The sequence below is a fragment of the Anser brachyrhynchus genome, assembly GCF_964034855.1.
Source record: "Anser brachyrhynchus genome assembly, chromosome: 3".
Lineage (NCBI taxonomy): Eukaryota > Metazoa > Chordata > Aves > Anseriformes > Anatidae > Anser > Anser brachyrhynchus.
The window spans coordinates 22,551,703-22,571,142 of record NC_137696.1 but is presented as its reverse complement, the minus strand read 5'-3'; the positions used below and the strand labels follow the sequence as shown (position 1 = coordinate 22,571,142).

Genomic DNA, 19,440 nt, shown 5'->3' with positions numbered 1-19,440 from the left:
TGACAGCTGAGAGCTTCGTGAGCTTCGAGGGCATGCATCTCCTTTGCAGAGGTGCTATGTGGAGGGTTTGGTCAACTCTAAAAACTGTGGGAAGATCAAGCCTACAGACAGCCTGAAATCTGCTGAGACTTCGCTGTTTTGTTTTTAGGAAGCTTTGTGTTTTTGGGTGGAATCAGCTTTACCAAAGGCTTCTTGCTTTGCCAAGCTTGGTGATGTTCTTGGAGCAAACATAAAACTTCCAAGCCCACCTGCCTACTGTGTGGTCCCTGCCCCAGGCCTTGGAGAAGGAAGGACATCTCAGTAAGGAGGTGACCAGGATTTCCTAACAGGAGCAAACCAACTTATTCCTTCCCTGACTTTGTGCACGTGCTACAATGGTATGCTTGCTGTTTGACCAGCTCGGTGTGTGTGCAGTGTGGTTGGTTACCTGGAGCAGAGAAACCCGAACGAAGCACTTACGTAAACGTGAACTGGGAACCGTGATTTTTGGTATATGCAAGCATCCAGATCTCCTGGTATTAATAGCAGTTTAGTGCCTTGGGCAAGCCAGTGTCTGTCTTCCTGAATGCAGGATGTCTCAAGATGTTTTTCCTGTCTTGGAGGAACTGGCAGCCTTTGCTGTATCAGAAGGTTAAAGCAGAGTAACTCCCACTTTTTTTCCCAATTTCTGGAAACTCTATTTCAAGGCTGTAGGCTGTACTTCCCAACTGTGGGAAGCTTTTTAGAATAATATTCATCTACTGAGAAAATAAAAGCTTTGAAGAATAAAAGTTAGTTAGGGGTCTTTTTCCTTTGAGAACAGGCTAACATTTGACCTGGAAAACATGATATCTATTTCTGAGGAGCAATTAGGTTCGTATGTTGCTCAGAAATCTACCTCAAGTTCTTTTCCCGTGTGTTACACGTAGGTACAGTGATGCAGAAATGAATTTGTCGAAAGTCTTATCGTTTCCTCAGTGTTACAGGACTCAAAGTCTGTTTGGATGCTGCTGTAAGGAGCCACGTGAAGCTTCATCACCTGGTGGCCAGGGTTAGCGCCCTTAGTTGTGCTAACTGGCTGTGCTCTTGCATGGGAACCACAGCTACAAGGGCTGTAGAGTGCCCTTAATATTTATGCTTATTTATGTTAGAGAGACCCTTTGCTCCCGCAGGCTCTGCTGTCTGCTGCCGTTTGCAGTAGCATTACACCGATGGTCAAAATGCCAAAGTCCCTCCAGCCAGGAGATTCAAAGGCAGCATTAAATCTCTCCCGTTTGCCCATATCCTTTTTTTTTCTGGGTATCTTTTAGCAAACAAAACATGCAGGGGAAGGGTTCAGAGCATGAAACGAGATGGGAAATGAGCTCCTTGTGGACCACTTAAAAGCATGTTTGCTGCAAAGGAAAGCAGGGGTCAGAGTAACCAACTTTCAAGTGTGCTGCTGCTATGCGGTGTCTCCCGATCTTTTCAGATGGCAGGGAGGCTTGGAGGGGCTCTGAGGATGTGTCAGAGAGAAAAGTTGGAAAAAGGGAGCTGTCTATAACTCTTTTGGTGCTTGGGGTCAGGCCTGGATTGCATCTACTGCAAAGCTGCGTACTGAGGGAGGGATATTACTGCCCCTCTCAACAGCCCTGCCCTGGATGTACGGTGTCCACGTGCCAGGAGAAAACCGCCCGAATCCAGGAATTTCTTGCAGGATGTCTGTCTCTGCACTGCTGGTGCTCTGGAGTTGGGGGACAGTCTTCTGCCCTGTCCCTGCCTCTCCTGCCCTGGTAGCGACGGCTGGTCCCTGTCTGCAGCAGCATTTCTGCATCCCTTTTTCACATCTCCCGTGATGGAGGCAGTAAGGCAACTCGTGGAGATAAATTATGGCTGTAATGTGAACTGAAGGGTGACTTAAAAAAATAAAATAAAGGGGGTCTGGGATTAAAAATAAATAACAATGGCTGGGGCATGAAATGAAGCATCTCCTTCAGCAAAGCCCCTCAGCACCTCACTTTCTCCCCACATGCAGGCACAAGCTCACGGGGGCAAGAGATGAGCTGAACGGCTGTATATGTGGCTTGTGCCGAATTCTGGAGTTGAGTAGAGCTAAATGGAGCTAAATCCTAGGCCAATTTACAGCCTCACTGTCTACAGCCATGTGAAAGGTTTGATCTCAGATTCTATTGCCTGAAAATGTCTCCATGGCTTGCTCTGCCTCTCCTTTTTCTGCCTGGCTTAGCTGGGTTTCATTTCTTTATTTACTTTTAAAGCAAATTCATGCCGGCGAAAGTCTGATAGGAGACTTAAGCTTTTGTAGCTATCAGTTTATTTCTGTGTGAGGTGGTGGCTGCCTGGACCGACTCTGTAGACCTGGCTGGTGCTCTGGGCACGCAGGAGGGGGTTTGGAGCTGAGCTGGTGGCATCTTCGCTGGTGGACAGTTATCTGTCTGGAGCCAAGCAGAGCCTGGCAGCTCCCCCTGGGGTGCCGTGTAGATGTTGGGTAGCAGTGCTTTAAACCTCTGTCATCTGGAAATGAAGTGGCAGCAATGATGCTCTTTTTATAGACAGGGACTTGGAGGCACGGGAAGAATTAGTAGGGGATGCTTTGTAAAGTTAGCTGCGTGGCTAAATTTTTGAGAAATCTTAGCCAAATCATGTAAATTGAGCTAAAATCATTGCAGAACTGTCATTCTTGACAGGAAAAAGAAAACAGGAGTCAGAGGGGAAAGCAAAGAGTTTGCAGTACTGGGAAAGCTTTAACGCTGTCGCTTGACTCATGAGTGTGCCCCCACCTTGGGTGTGCTGCTGAGCTTTGGGCATCTGAACCGGCGTAGGTCCGACATTGACAGCAGGTGAGGTGGGTGATGGAAAGTTACCTTAAGGGAAGGAGATGGGTTCGGGGTGGGATTTCATTGTCAGGACTTGCTGCTGCCAGGTGTCTGTGGGATTGAGGGCTTGTCTGCTGCCAGTAAAAGGATTTGACGTTGGCATGGCTGCTCTGAACCTCAGTTTTTAGAAGAGAAGGACAACAGGTGGCAGAAAGTGTCCCATGACTCGAAAGGGTCTCTCGACAGCAAAAGTTGGGAAAAATCCTGACTTGCAAGGAAGCTGTGTGTAGCTAAGCAGCACGGTGGGTGTCTTCTGAAGCAACTGGTGCCGGTACCGAGCCAGACGTCTGCTCCGTGGGCTGCCTGTAGGATTTGCTGTCTGAGGCTGGGTGCGGAGGAGCAGCAGTGTCACTGGGAGCTGTGCCCTTGGCAGCGCAGTCTTGTTTTGCAAGACAAGGGGGAGGAGGGGTGGAGAAAAGCACCTGAAGCTGAAGGAGGATGCGAAAGAAGGTAGGATGAAATTCTGTCCTTTGAATCTGGCCTCCAGCCAGGACACCCCAGCGAGTGCCTGTGAACTCCTGCTGGGTGCTCTGGGGTCTCTCACCACTGAGAGCACTCAGGAGCTGTTCTTGCTACAGCAGAGCTCAACCTGCCTGGAGACCTCCAGGTGCCAGAGACGGACAGATCACTGCAGGTGGACAAAGGGTTTGGGTGTACTTTTTTCCTCTCTGTCCCAATTCATGTTCTGGATAATTGTAAGCTTTATGGGAAAAGTACTCCTGGGGGCAGTGTCACTGCCTGGAGAAGAGGGGGTGACCTCAAAGTTGGGCATACGGATACTCCTTCCCGTGCTTCAGGCAGTTTCTGGATATTTGACGAGGTGGAGAACAGTGCATCTTCTCCTCCCACCCACTGGGCTGTTCCAAACCTGCCCTCAGCCTGACTCCAGCTCCCTTGGTGCTGGGGTGCAATGGCCCTTTACGCTTTACCTTTGTGTGGAGTTTGAGCCCTGACAGCCAGGTGGTTTCGTAAATAGCTCTGTTTCAGTGAGCAGCAGGTAGTTCACCTTCCAGTATCCTTACTGGTCTCTTTCAGGCTATTAAGAATAGAAATAAACTGTCAATGCAACTTCTATTTTTTTCTGCTTCCTACTTAAGCTTTCTTTTGTGTTTCATTCTGTTTTGTCAGTGAACCTGCCTTGATTTTCATTGACAGGCAGTTTTATTTTTCAATTCCTACTCCTGAAACATGACGTTGTTACATTTGTTTTTGCAGAACGCGAGGACTTTGCAGTTAAAAACAAACCGAAGCTATGCTTATTGAAGCAAGGCAAGAAAATCAACAGCTTAAGGTTTCTGGTAATATTAGGTTTTCTAAGGGCCAATATGTGTGCAAATTCAGTGCTCGAGGTTGAACACAGCTACCCTGGGAGGTGAGGGAATGCTGCCTGCAGCAACTAACGTACCTTGGGGAGCAGAGTGTGTGCTTCTGGGGGCTTTATCAGTGGACCTGTTTGTCTCTGCTTGGAAAAAGCAAGTCCATGATGTTTTATCAGACTTGTTAGAATAGGCCAAATATTAAAGCTTGCAGTCTTTGGAAACATGCTTTCCGCTATCAGGAATTTCCCACAGCGGAAAATCTTAAGGTAGTTGTACTCTGTTTGAAAGGATGCTAAACAGAGCAGACTTGAAAGCCATGTTGCTACAAATTCCTTTTTTTTTAATCTTTTAATCCATCTGTGTTTTTATATGCAAATGTATGTATTTAATTTCCCATGGTGAAAAACAAGTGTTTCAAGGAAAGCAGAGCCTGTAATGGATGAAGAAGAAAATGGTTTTGGAATAGACCTGGCTTTTCCCATTGAAGCTTCAGCTGAAAATGTGAGGTCAGCCCAGCTAACAGCTACAGTGCTCCTGTTGGACAAAAGAGCAGCTCTTTTTCCCCAGCTCATTAGACTGTCATTAGCTGCTTGCCTGCTCTGCCTGGGGACCACTAAAAGCCTCTGTTAGCCAGATAAGCTCTGATTTCTCCAAAGTGCTGCAGATGCTTAAAGCTTACCCTTTCTGCCTTGTGTGATTTAGGAGGCTGGAGGAGCCTGGGAGCTGGCAGCGAGCCCTGAGCTGTGCCTGGGGTGGGTGAATGCAGGTTTCAATGGCAGGGCTTGGCTTCTGGCAATAACGTCATGGCCATGACACCTACAGGCTAATTTCAGTCTGTCCCGAGGTTAAGTATATCTGGAGGAGGGATTTCTCCTATCTTGCAAAGGTTTGCCCTGACTGAGGCTGAGGTGTGCTTTATAATGGAGATGCTCAGGATGTCAGCATCGGTCCTCCCCACCTTGTTCCCATGTAATTGTGGGAGGAAAAAAAAAAAACACAAAAGAAAAACAAAAAAGCTGCATTTCAGGGAGAGATAAAGGAATAGTCCAAACAAAAAAACACAGCAAACATTCAGGGCAATTTATGGAGTATCACAAATAGTTTGCCAGGCTAGCAAGCCACACAGAGAAAGAAGTCAGACTGGGACATTTTTTCCCTCTCCTTTTTCTCCAGTCAGTCCTTCATTGTATGACTAAGGTATGAAGGCTCAAAGCTTTGCTCAGCTCATGGTGGTATGGGGAGCAGCTCCCCATCCCAGCCCTGCTCCTCTCTGGGGGAAGGCATGGCCAGGGAGCAAGGCAAAAGGTTGCTTTGCCATCCACTTCCCCTGCTTTGGGGGGTTAAAGCAGCTTGGTGGCACCCGTGGAAGGCTGCAACAAGAACTGTGCTCAAAGCAAGGCTAAAATCCCTTTTCTTTTGCCCTTCGATTGCTTTATTTTCTATATTTAACACGTTCGCTCTTCATGAGTCAACTGACTTTTTCTGTAATATTTTTTGCTCAGATATTTATTTGCGCTGGCAGAGGGAATGTTTTTAAAAGAGCCTTGCAGAGCTCTTCAGAGACGTTACTAGTGCCTTCTTCAGGCTTCTCCTGGCATTGCTGAAGTGGTTGCTCACCTCTGATGTAGCTTGGGCTTTCACTGCTGCTTCTGAGAGAGCCAGCTTTTCACAATGTTATATCCAAGCATGGAGAATTTAATTCCCTGTGTTCGCTGTCACCACTTGTGTCCCTGGCAATGGGGAGCCATCGGTGTTAACTTGGTGCTGGCGGCAGAGCCCTGCGTGTGGTGGAGCCCATCCCATCCTGTGCTGGGGCTGGGGAGCTGTGGCTCCCGTCTGCATTGATGGTGCTGGACAGAAGGTGAGAGATGAGCCAAAGCCACTTTGGGATGGTTTCTGTGGGAGAGGAAAACTCAGGCTCCTTAGCTGGGAAAAGAGGAGGAAGGATTGGAAGTCAGTGGTGACTGACGTGTAGAAGAAGGGTCTGTGCAGCCACTAAATGCCGTGGTGTGAGTGTGATGTGACCTGTGATACAGTGATGTCCTGTGCCTGGCCTGCGCTGTGCCGTTTGCATCCTCAGCAAACCTCCGCTGAGGCAGTGGCCTCGACCAGCTCCTGGGCACGGCTGGCAGGATTGCGCCCCTGCTGCTGTGTCCATCCTCCTCCAGAGCACGACGTGCTCTTAGGGCCACCTTTACCGGCCTCTGTACCCGAGCACAGCCCACGAGCCTTGCTGGTTAGAGGTATGATCCCACGTAGCACGTCCTTATCCCTCTCATTGCTGGACCTGTGAGTGTTCTGCACAGATTAATTCAGCGCGACTCGAAGGGAGCGTTATTGCTGTTGTTTTAAAGCAGACGTAAAGGTTGTTGGCAGACCAGGAGAAGGATGTCTCTGCAATACAGCTGTTCGCCAGCTCCCAGCCACGCTAGCACAAGGCTCCGTCACAGTTTTCGTCTCTGTTGAGATGTTGTTCCTTTCACTGCAAAAAGATGGATGCGTTCAAATGTGTTCAGCTGTACCTGGCAGTTCTGGATTAAAACTTTCTCTCTGTAGGAGGAAAAGTCTTGGCTTGTGCAGCCAGCTATTTCTGGTGCGTATCCCCAGACGTCTGTGGGTAGTAAAATATGCTGCAAACGGCAGAGGGAACAATCCCACAGCCATCTGCACACCCTCTCACCATTCCAGATCAGGTGCTGCCCTTCCCAGGGCTGTGCTCAAGATGACGGCCTCACCAGGGCAGCCGGGGCTCGGGGCAAGGATGGAGACTTTGTTCTGCGTCAGCCCAAGATCCTTGCACGTGCCCAAGCAGTAGATGCCCATCAAGATTTCCAGGCTACGTTTTCACAATGAATGATTGCAAAAATCCTGTTTTCCTTGATGCAGAGAAATGTGTATGTGTGAGAGAGAATCCAGGCCAAACTGAGGGTATTTTTTCAATAACAGCAGCAAAGCTCAGTGCCTGTTGCTGGTTTCTGTCCAGATCCCCAGGCTTTTGTGAAGTGTTTTGAGTTTGCTGCACCATGTGACTCAACAGTCGTTTTTTTTAATTATTATTGTTGTTATTTTCAGTGTTGTTTTTTTTTGTGCTTCTAGATATGTGCAGAAGTATTGATCACATTCAGATGTTGCCAACGTGCATGGGAAAGGGGGAAGGAAAGGCTGATCCCACGTCTCTGGGCTATGGCACAGCAACGTGTTTTGTACCAGAGTCCTCCTAGGGTGCAGGAGTTCCAGCGATATGTCCTCGGTGGTGGCAGGGTCATCCTCCAAACTGAAGAGACGCCACTGTGCTTGGAGGCTGGACGGCCTTGTTTTCCCAGACAGAAGTCTGAGAGGAGCTGCAGGAGGACAAGGTGCTTGGGGGTTAGTGTCTGTGCCAGGGAATGGGTGAAGGATTGTGATTTGCCCAGTGCTGTCTCCTCCCTCCCCGCAGGGGTCATCTTCCAGTTGTAGGGGAGTCTGTAAGGTGGCCAAGCCTCTTCAGGCCCTCCCCTGCCACTCCTGGGCTCAGCGTGGCCCCTCGGCATCCCTGTGATGCCCACAGCAGGAGCTGTGTTTGTGAGGAGGCAGGAGGCACAGGGGACGCTCCTCAGGAGAGGCTGGGGGATGTTTTTAGGATGCTGAAGTCCTGGCTTGGACCTATAGGGCAAGAGTGGAAGGAGGTCACAGACTGCTCAGCCCTGGAGGTGGCACAGTGGAGCTTTCTTTGGTGTGCTCTGGTGGCTTGGGATTGGCAAAATGCTTCGTATATTTTTTCGTGGAATGCCTTGCTCTCACATTATTTAACCTTTTATTGCCTGTTTGTTTTTTTTTTTCCTCTGTGCCCCATTCTGTAAGGAAGGTAGGATGGCTTGTGTGTATCATAAAACAGGGCTTGACAGGCTTTCACCTTTCTTCCCCAGAAACCTCTCTATATCAGATGCGATTTCTGGCAGATAGATCTGGCTGGCCTGAAGCTGCACTTTGAAGCAAATCTGTTTTTGAGGTAAAACATTGCTCAGACCTCAATACAAGCTTAGACCCTTGCTGCCAGCCCTGCGTCACCCTCAGGTTCTCCCTGCTGCATGGAGCTGGTCTGCCCAGGGTCCTTGCTCCCATGCAGCTTCAGCCCTTATCAGCAGTCCCTTATAGCCAAACCTGCTTATTTTCTCATGATACCTTGCTCTAATGCATTCCACACTAGTCAGGGTATTTTTTTCCCTATTACTGAGCTGAGATGGAAGCAGGCTGGCTTGACGCATACTCTAAATTATGCTGCTGTATCTCTGCTGCTGTCACTCACGTTGCTGCCATCCCCAGGATCTCGCAAACTCTGGCAGCGTGTACCCAGGAATCAAAGGTTTATTTAGATCAGCTCTTGCTGTCACGGATGTTTTATATCTAGTTCTTCCTCAAAGACAGTTCAGGGAGGACGGGCTGTTGGTTGTGGCATGTGTGTCCTGCATCAAGGTGGCAGTGACCTGAGTTTCATCTGCCTCTGCCCGCGAATTGAGGACTAAATGTGGGTCACAGAAACACCTTCCTTTGTACAAAACTGTTTGTAAGGTAAGGAGATGGCTCAACCCCAAATTTGGGTTAGTTCCAAGAAATGTTTTCCCTCTGCTCTTCCCACTTGGCAAAGAGTGAGAGATGGGAAGGGGAGAAAGACTGGGAGCTGCTCAGTGTGGGTGATGCTCTGTGGGGAGTCTTGCACCAAGCAGCAGCCTTGGGAGTTACTGATAGGGATGGGGAAATTGGGTCATGGCTGGGGGCAGCCTGGGGCTTGTCCAGAGCTAGAAATAAGGTGCAGGACTGGAGAGCTTTGACTGACAGCATTTCTTGTTGAGCAATAGCTCCTTGGTGCTAGTCGTGCCTCAGCACCCACCTGGTAAAGCTCTGCTCCTGTAAAACAGTTAGCTGGTAGGGAGTGGGGACTCACCATTGGCTTCCTGGGGACAACTAACGCAATACATGTACGTGTCCTGTGCATTTGCAATTCTTTTGTTTTGCTTGAATATTTATTTTCTCATCTCTGCTTTCCCTCTTCGCCCTGCTAGAATAAAACCAGGTAAAACAGACTAAGCTTTCCCTCCCTCAGAGGCATTTTCCTTTCTCTGGCAATCATGTTTCCCATGCTGCTGCCACGAATTGCCCCTCTTTGCTGCACAGTTTGGAAGGGGAAAGATAATGGCATTAGTTTTTAAAGCTGTGTGAAAGTCCCCGCAGAAAAAATTACCAGCGCCTTCGCTGCTGTGAGAAGGCCACAGCAGGTCAGGGATGCTGAGCGTGCCATCAGCAAGGTCCCTTCCCTCTGTTCTTGAGAGGACTCTTTTCAAAGCAGGACAAGGGCTGCTTTCTGCTTTACCCTCCGTCCACTCCCCCCATTCCAACCTTTGGCTTTTACACCGAAGGAAGAGCAAAGCTCAGCTGGAAACTGAGTGCAGCCACGGGCTCCTAAGTACCGAATCAGCTGCCATTCTTGCTGAAGCATGGGAAAGCTGCTTTGACCTTCATGGCTGGGAAGCAGCTCCCGTATGTCCTGAAAAGGCTCACAAGAAAAAATAAACGCTGTCTGTCAATGCAGTAGCTTCCTTTTGCCACTCTATTTACTGCTCGTGGGTCTGTGCTGTTCCCAAACGTGTTTGACTCCTGATGATGCCTGCCAAACCTGGCTGGCGCAGGGGAAATAGATGCCACCTTTCTCTCTTTCCCAATTAATGCACTGTCTAATTGCTGCCTACCTTTGGAGGATCACCGTAGGGCTAGCCTGCCTGCTGCCCCCCACACTGTGCTTCTCAGGTCAAGGGCAGATTTCTTTGCTGAAACCAAACTTGTTCGGGGTGAGAGGTTGCTTGGGTGAGAGCTGCAGATGTCCTCTGCAACTGGCCACAGCGGATGCTGTAGGGGCACTGTGGGGTGGGGAGGTGGGACCATGGTGTTTCGGCAGCCCCTGCCATGGCAGAACAGGGCAGAGACACTGAAACACCCTTGTGCAGCATGCGGTTGCGAGGTGCGGTGCTGTTTAAGGCAGCTCACTGAGCTGCAGCTCTTTGCAACACGGCAGCGATGAGTCCTCGGCACAGCATCCCTGACACCGGGACAGAGAGAGGGATGAGAGCTGGACCAGTGCTGCAGGTGATTTAACAGGCAGGGTGCAAACATCCCCTCCCAATAGCAGTGCTGCTCCCCCAGCATCCCACAGTGATTTCTCTCTTCTCTCAGCTGAGGGAAGACCTGTCCCAAACTCATTTCTCCTAATTACTGCTTGCAAACCCATTAGTGAGGGTTCACTCTTGCCAGCAGGCTGGGGATGAAAACCACTGACCTAGCTCGTCCTTTACCAGGTGGATTGTGGCAGAGCTCGGAAGTGCTCTGTTGTTCTGGGGGATTTGGGTGTTACTAAAATTAAGGAAAATAAAATTTTAGCTTGGTGACGGGAGCAGCACCAGCCATAGAGGCTTGTAAAGTACAAACCCTGCCAGGATAAGGATGGGTTGAAGTGGGGAGGCAGACATCAGACTCGGGGAAAGGCTTACTGAGAAAACCTCTGCCCGAGCACGAGTAGTTTAGAGTTGGCAATAGAGCTGAGCAGCCCCGCGGGGTCCTGGGGGAACTGCAAGCAGGGAGAGATGATGGAAAATCCTTTCCATCCTCCTGCGTGCCTCCTGGCACAGACAGAGCTGGGTATTCTCTTTTCTTGTCAGCAGCTTGGTTTGTGCTGACCTCCTAAATATTCAGCTCATTATACAGCATAATATATAAATAAAACAGAAGCAGGCAACGATATTCTTCAGGAGCGTATAATCGGCTTCCTTTTCTTTTTAATTACCCAGGATTTGTCTTCGTGTGTCGGACTATTCTGTAAGCTAATTTGTACAGCAAGGCGCTCCTGTATGGCTGCACGTGCACGTCTGGTTTGGGGAGGTTCTGGATGAGGAGCATCTTTTGGAGTGGGAATCCCAGGGAGTCTGCAGCTGAGCCTTGTTTCTAGAGGTCAGTGGTGTGGACCCTGGGGTCTAGGGTCCTCGGGCAGAGGGCTGAAAGCACTGTTCTGGCAGCTCTGCTGCAGGTTGCCATAGACTGGAAGAAGAGGTGACCTGCTGGTATGGCTTTGGCAGAGGCCAAGTGAGTACAAAATCCCATCTGTGAGCCTGCTTTGCTCCCTGCCTCATGCGTAGTGGGGGGATGCAGTGGGCAAGGTGACAGGGGAGCTGTCAGGGTGCTGCTTTGTGAAGAGAGCATCCCAGCTGCCTTAGCTCAGGGACGGCTCTTTGTGCCGTGTCTCTGGCCAGCACTCTGTGCTCAGTCCAGCTGAGCACGGAGGCGTTCAGGTGAGCCATTGGAGATCCAGGTCCAGAGCCTGCATGGGGACATTTCCATCCGGGCAGTGCTTACACAGGGGTCAAGCTTGTGTTTGAGCAAGTCCCAGTGGCTGTCTGGGGAGATGGGGAGGAGGCTGGGGGCAGCGTGACGTGCTGCTTTCCCCTGCTGGGACCATTGTTCCTCTTATTGCCTGCTCTGGCACCGGGGTACGAGGAGGGTTGAGCCATCTTCTGTCTGAAGCATTACGATTCTTTCAGACAGCATTAGTGCCTCGGATGGTAACAGCTCTGTAATTGAGTCTCCTGCTCACAGGGGCCTGGCACTTTGGCATGATGTTTAAATCTCATTTGTGTAATGCCTGGTTGCAGTTCCTGCTGAAGGATTACCCTCCACCCCTCGTGTCCCTGAGCCACAGCACGCGAACAGCTCAATTGTTGTGGCCAGCAGTGACGTGCCTTAGGACGTTGGGGTCCCTAGAGGCCCTTCGTGCCAAATGGACGTGAATTTGTTCTTGTTTACTGGAGCTTTTGCTAGGCTGATGCATTGCTTGTGAGTGAATCAGGAACCACTTTTAGCTCCTGCCACCCATTACCTTTTCTCCCTGGCACCCAGGTGGGCTGGGGGTGGCCAGTCCATGGAAACCTCCAGCCCATGGAAACCTCCAGCCCATGTCTGCGGGCGGAGCTTCCCTGGGGGAAGCAATATGCTTGCAGCAGGGTTGCTCATTCCTCCTTCCCACTCGAGCGATCCCTGCTGTCCTGTAATCACACAATCATTATGCCATTAGTATGTCATATTCACGGAAATCCACATAAACAAGGCACTAACAGTTCCGGAAAATCGTAGTCCTTACCATTAATGACCTGCTATCCCCCCACGGCACCGCTCCCTGTTTTTTCCCCTCTTTTTTTTTTTTAATTTTGTTTGTTTCTGAGCTGTGATTTAAGTAGCAGATGAGGAAGCACACCTTTGCATAGTGAGGCTTTCAGTCTTCGCTGTGGCGTTGCAGTGAATACCTTGCTCTGGGCTTGCTGTCTGACCTGTTATTTGGTGTTGGGGTTTTGGGGTGTTTTCAACAGGCTGGGAAAGGAGGGGGTTCTTTCCAAGCTGCACTCCCTGTTGGGAGCATCCCTGCCATATGGTGGGATGCAGTAGGTGATCTCTGCAATGGGTAAGAAAATGCAAAAGGCAGGGTTTTTGGCAGAGGCATTGCAAGACGCGGCACAGAGGAGAGGGTGAGCTGCTCAGCACTTGTGTCCCAAGCTACCTGTCTGGTTTTGATATCTTTTTCCACTATTTCCTGTGGACTTGTTCAGTCTCAAACTCTTTAAGCATTGACTGTGTTTCCTATAATTAATACTAGCTATTAAACTGCAGTGCTGAAAGAGAAATTACCTAATTTGAAGGAAAAAAATGAAAATTTATTACCAGTACATGAGAGAAAATGAATGTGAAGCTTAGGGAGAGGAGCCATGTGGAAGATAGAAAGGCAAGTGGAGTATTGACTCGATCCTTTTCCAGTGCAAGGTAATTGGGCTTCTAAAGTGAGTTAGATCATAATAAATTAAATCTAGATTTTTGCACATCATTTAAATAACTCCCAAGATAGGCCTCTGCTGTGAGGAAGAGGTGATAATCCGTGGCAGAAATATTACAATGAAGACCTCATACAGTGACCCAGAAGTGATGTGGTATCCCTGGCTGGGTGAAGGGATTTTCTCCTTCTGTTTCAACTTGCTTTCCCCCTCCGTGAGTAGGTGCCAAGGACCAGGTCAATCTTCTGCCTGTGGGTCCTCCACAGCAAAGGATGCTGCCTTGATTTTGGTCATGGTTGCACATGGGTATTATCTGGCTGAGAAGGTGGGAGATATATATATATATATATCTCCAACAGCCTTAAGAGCTACGTGACCACTTTTAATTCCACTTCTTGTATCAAGCTTGATTTAAAAAACAAACATTTAGGGGCTGAAACTCCCTGGCAGTTGTTTTAACAGAGCCATTCCCCCTTCCCTGGGGGTCATCATCTTTATAAACTTGAGGGCTTTGTTGGTCCTGAAATGCAATAGGCTTACTCTTTGCTTATCTTTTACTGTGGCAGCAAGTCATGTTTTGCAGGATGCCTTAGAAAGAACATAAACAATATTTATCACCCAGTCTCCATCAGTCCTCCTGAAAGCCTGCAGACAAGTTCCGTGCGTTCCTTTGCTTGTAAACCTGCTGGACTGCGGTGACCCGATTATTTTAATAACTCTCTCCAAGTCTTTGATAGTTTTCTCCCTGTCCCGCTGGTGGTTCAAGGGTTTCTTGGTGTCATTCTTTCACTGGGGTAAATTTTAGAATAACTGCTGATAAAGCTGCTGGGTAATGCAATAGAAGAAAAACAACCCTGTACCTGGAAACCCATGCAGCCCTTGCTCTGTCAGCTTTCTGGGGACAGTGTCCCTGTGAAGTAGGGTGCTGTTGGGTACCCTGCGCTCCTGGAGATGCTGAGGTTGGTTCTGCAGTGGAGGCTGGTGGTTCGTGTGCGAGAACTGAAGCTCCTTCCTCCACATCCTGTGAACACAGGGAGCATGCTGTCAGATGCAAGTAAAATCAATTACAGGATAAAAATCACCTGTTTCAAAAGCTTCATTTTGTGCTATTAGCTGGCAAAATCATCTTTGCGATGGTGTTAACTGAAGGGAAAAAAAAAAAGAAGAAAAAGAAAAGATAAATTATTGGATAAGACCACAGTTTCCTTAGCGGCTGAGACATCTGTAAATGTTTGAATTTTCCCATGTTACGCGTTGAGATCAAAGAGCCTGTGCTGCTGTAATGATGTGATCTTACTAGCTCTGCGTTGTGCTCACCAGCTCCATGATACTGAGGGGTGCTCTGCCCCTGATAGCTGCTGGAGTGGGTGAGCAGCCATGAAAGGCAGCTCCATCCCTTGTGCCTGGCACCCTGAGAGGGGGCTGTGCATGGCAAGGGTGCGCTCCTTGGCAGCTCCTTCTGTTTTTCTGTATTTCCTGAGGCCGTGCTGCTTGATAGTAGGACCTACTGGAGGCGGGAGTTTGGTTTGGAATTAATTTTAAATTCAAATGACCAGGTTCTCTTTAACGTGCTGCTTCGAGACTGGGGGGCGAGAAGACAAGACCTAATGAGGCTCCTTGTTAGCATCTTCTTCCAAAGTGGGGCCGCCCAACTTCTTGAGTGGGGCTGGGTGATGCCAAGGGACCGGGTGGTGCCCCCTGCTCCTTCCTGTCTCTAATGGGGCTGACTTTGTGCGCACAGGGCTCAGAGGCGGACTGGGACGACCTGTGGGATCAGTTTGAAGAGCGGAGATACCTGAGCGCTCGGAAATGGAAGGGCGGCGAGGACCCGTACCGGCTCCATGCCTTTAACCAGCGGGAGAGCGAGAGGATGCCCAGTGACCGTGCCATCCGTGACACCCGCCACCACAGGTTCTGCCCTCCCTTCCTGGGGACAGCAGCTGGCTGGGCATTTTGGGGGGACCGCTGTTCTGCTGGGGGGGCGTTGTAGCAGGATCACTGGTCAGGGCCGTGGCAAGGTGTGTAGGGTGAAGGAACGCACTTGCTTTCAGTTTCAGATAGTGTCGTTCTTGGGTTCAGCTCACCAGCGATTGTGCAAATCGAGGCAAATTCTTGCTGGTTACATTGGAATTAATGATTTTTAAATGAAGGCAAAAGGTTTTTTTATTATTTTTATTTTTTCAATTTGTATGCATCTAGTAGAAGCAGGAGCTTTAAGGGAAATATTGAATAACATAGGATTCATGGAGAAATCAGGTGAGGTGCCAAAGGCAGTATTATTCAATCTTTATTTTCTTCATCTCCCTCAAGAAACTTCAATATGTGGGTGGATAGTACTGTACCTCTTCCCTGGTTTGGGAATGCTGGGGGCGGATGGGGAGGGGGGGATCTAGGCTCTTTGGCCATGCCCAGTGGTTGTATTTGGCTTTCATTCTGCTCGTATTTTTGGGGTCAAATTTTTCACTTGAGTTGCCTTATTGTCAAGTGTGGCAGTCCTGAACCTGTATATTAAAAACATTACTTCCTGTATAAATGAATTATTCTAGGATCATAGGGAGAGAAAGAAAATGACATTTTTTTGTCCTGAAAAGCAGGACTAGGTTCGTGTGACGTGTAGCAGCGGTAATGGGTATCATCACAACGGACATAGTCTTCATTGGTGCTGGGAATTCTTGTCCTGTGAAGGAGGCACTGAGATGGTACAAGGGGATAAAACAGCAAAATAAGTGCTGACCAGTTGAAGAGAGAGGAATTTATGAGAGGCATAAGGGACTACTGCAGAGTGAATTGGAGAGGAAGAAAAGAACTTGCTTTGTTACTTCTTTTAGCAGCTCCAGCACCATCAGGGTCGAAAATATGCTTTGGCACCCAAAAAGTACCCTTGGAGGAATCCTGGGAGAACTGCAGCAGGATTTGGTTGTACAATTTTCCTCCTTGTCCTCTGAGGACATTATATAGCCTGTGTAAACCCTCCTGAGGAGCCGTGTATCTCAGCCTCAGGACCTTGCTGCCTGGGCAGTGTGTCTCAGAGAGACCCAGCACCAGGAATCTGACCTGACTCTGAATTTTCATTGTTCCAGATCCAGTGCAGCACTTGGGCTGAAATGCTGAACAACACCAGCTCTTCAGCCCTGTAGCAATCAGTGGTGCTTTTTTTTTGTTGTTGTTGTTGTTGTATAATTAATTTTTCTAGCCCCTTTTCATAGCAAGGACCAGATGCTCCTCTCTCCGGAGTGGGGCTGACAGCCCTTATGGATGCCTGTTAGAGCTGATCAGAGTGCGAGCATACTATTCCTGGAGAGAATTAATGCTGGGGCTATTAACCATCTGCCCTGCTAAAAAAGAAGGGGGACTCAGCTGCCACTTTGCTGCACCCCACTGCTGTGGCTGCCACCTTGTTCCCGGGCAGGCAGAAAGAAAAATTCTCATTAAGGATGAAGCAAGGGCATAGCATGTAGGAGGGGCTGGTGCTAATAGCATTTGCTTCCAATTTCCTTAACCCACTAATTGGATTCTGATTTATTGAATACGTCTGAACAATGCTGAAGATGATGCGCTGTTAGCCAAGCAGTGGAGCAGCCATCAAGCAAACGGAGCTGGATGTCTGGGAGAGGTGGGTGCTGAAGAGGCTGGGAGAGGGATGGGGGAGGGAGGAAGGGACCTGTCGTGGTGGACAGAGGGGAGAGGAAGATGCAGGGTCTGAAAAGTCCCACATGGAAATAAATCTTTGTTCATAGTGCAGGTACTTGAGGAGCTGCCACAGCTGATGCAACTTCGCCCAGGGGCAGCTGGAACATCCTAAGATGTGCCCTGCTCTAGTGCATTGGTGTGCAGGGGGTCATGCTGAGGGGCTGCTCCCCATCTGCCATCCCCAGAGAAAGCTCATGTGAGGGGCAGGAGGCTTTGGAGACAGTCTTGTCCACCTCTTCAGCATGTCCTCAGGGGGGAGCAGGCTGTCCTTCAGCTTCCCAGCTAGATGTTGGTGCCACTCTGTTCTCTCACCAGGTTTTCAGCGTTTCTTCTCTTTTATCCCCTCTGTATGATGTATGACAACAGCAAGGCTTACTAAGCTGCAAGCCAGTGTGATGCTGAGAGACTGACACCTCACAGTCCTAGTGTCCAGGACATGGAAGCAATGCTCCTACAGCTTCCCTGTGTGGTATTACACTGGGATGGTTGCAGAGGATTTCCTTGAGTTTCTATTTTAATTTGCTAATCCAGCCAAACATCAAGAATTGCCAACAATAGCTGAGTGTACAAAACCGGGCCAAGTCTGAGCAGCAAGCTCCTTGCCAGAAGGTCACGGAGAAGGCAAACCCTACCGTGGGGTGGGGTGTGGTACCGGCAGCCAGTTGCATAGCAATGTTTTCTGGATTGATTTTGTTCTTATATTGTAGCCAGTGGAATGATTTCAGACAGAGAGGAATCAGTGCTCGAGGGAATTGCAGCTGAAGAAAAGATAGCAGCTCTTCTTGCCTGCCCGTGACTTGCACTCAGTTTGTGGGTGATTTCAGCTAAGGAAACACCATGGCTTCTGGGGGCTGCATTTTATGGCCAGAGCATTGTTCCTGCTGACCTGCCTGCATTTCCCTTTCTTTTAGTGCGTAAATGATGTCAGCCAGCCTCAGGCATCCCCTACTGCCTGATTTTCTCTGTTCACCTTGCTTTTTCCTCCACGGCTCTGATGCAAGTTTTGTAGTGCTGTCTCAAGAGCTGGCAGAGCATGGTGGTCAAGGATGGAGCCTTGTCAAATCCTGACATAAGGCAATAATCCTCTGAATTTTTGAACCTCCCTCCCTGAGTCCCAGGTGTGTTACAAGAAGCCCTAGCTTCCCAGTCGGGCTTGAATTTTACAGCTGCTGGAGGCTGCATTTGTGTGTGTATGTGCATGTCTGAGAGAAAAAAGCAGTTGCTGAAGTCAAGTTGCAGTTGAAGTGAGGGCCTGGCAGGGGTACTGACAGGTTTGAAGGTCAGGTGTTGCATCATCTGCTGACACTAAGAGCATTCTGGCAGGCATATAGTCGATCACATGAACTTGTGCCCCCTGAAAATCTCAATACACTGTAAGACCCTCGTTTCCTCTCTCATGCATTGCCAGTTGGAGGGCATCCCTCAGGTGGGAGAGTGGCCCAGGGCTGAGGGCTGTGCTTGTTGAGACTGTTCAGAGAGGGATGTGGCCAGGTGATATCTGTGATGTTCCCTCAGCCTGACTGCCACAGAGGGCAGAGAGCATCCAAAGCCAGGACACTTGTGATTTCATTAAGAAATAAGATTTATCGTGTTTGGATGAGATGCTGTATGTGTGAGGCCTGTTGCTGGATGTCTTGCCAGCAGATATGCTGCGGCTGAATTAGCTGGGCAAGATAAGACCTGAGGTTGCTTTGCCTTTGGTCTTGATTTCCTTCTTATTCCTAACTACAGGCAAGAACACAACGGGACATTGCAGGTGAGCAGTTACACAAATGAGTAACAGAAAACACATTTGGGCTGAAAGCATCTCCATTAGGACACTGTAATTACTTTTCTCTTGGACACCAGACCCCAAGAGGTTAGTGCTTGACAGTGTGTTTTTCCATCACCTCCTTAAGCTGAGATCTCCAGGGATAAAAGTGTGAGAAAAATCCATCAAATGGAGCTGTGATCAAAGGCAAGTGCAAGAGCTGGGCTGCAGGGAGCCTGGTCCCATCACTGGCTAACACTGCTCAGTGAAGTTGTGCTTCTGCCAGGTGACATGGAGCGATGGGTCTTTGTAGGAGGAACTGGCATGTGTTTCAGGCATGAACTGGAGGAGCCCAAAGTGGCCAAGGTTTTGTTTCTGCCATTGATCAGCTGGCTGTTATGGCCCAAGCAGCTGAAAGTCATTGAGAGACAGATTTGGACTCCCCATAGGCTGTCACCAAGTACTGATAAACCATTTGATAATCAGCTGTACCATCTTAAGTAAGATGGGATCATCATGGGATGCTGGGATTTATTTTTCTTTTTTAGGGAACTGTCATTATTATCTCTTCTAATCATAGCTATCCTGTTTTAAAGTACTTCTGGGAATTCAGACCTTGGCTATAGTCTGATTACAAAGGCAGTCAGCTTCCCTAGCTGGGATAAATTGTTCTTTGCTAGTAAAAGGCCCATTATTGAGCTCCTCATCTAAAAACCTACTACCTACGGTTTTCTGCTAGAGTTTATACCTGCTGTCACTCACAGATGGGACCTGTATGTTACTGGAGAGCTGAGGCTTTTGAGTTGACTGAAAGGTGGAGCCCAAAGATAAATTTAGAGGGTGCAAACTGAGAAGATCCCATCTGTCCACAGGTTTAAGGGTGAGGCACAGTTTGAGCATGGGTGTGCACTGTGTGCTCCAGACACAGCACAGTAGTTATTTTATCTGTCCAATTCCTGTTGGATACCTGTTCTGGCACAGTTGTGATG

General features: G+C 48.9%; 1 protein-coding gene across 6 annotated transcripts in view; it reads left to right on the top strand.

The window, feature by feature from the left end:
- Positions 1-19,440, top strand: part of GALNT14 (polypeptide N-acetylgalactosaminyltransferase 14) — a 72,916-nt gene that overhangs the window by 11,359 nt on the left and 42,117 nt on the right. For 4 of the 6 annotated variants that reach the window (XM_080587656.1, XM_080587661.1, XM_080587657.1 and 1 more), the window contains exons 2-3: positions 7,268-7,537; positions 14,753-14,922. In XM_080587656.1, coding sequence (XP_080443782.1) covers positions 7,268-7,537; positions 14,753-14,922 — 440 coding nt within the window. The remainder of the gene's footprint in view (positions 1-7,267; positions 7,538-14,752; positions 14,923-19,440) is intronic. The other 2 variants (XM_080587660.1, XM_080587659.1) reach the window with 1 other exon arrangement.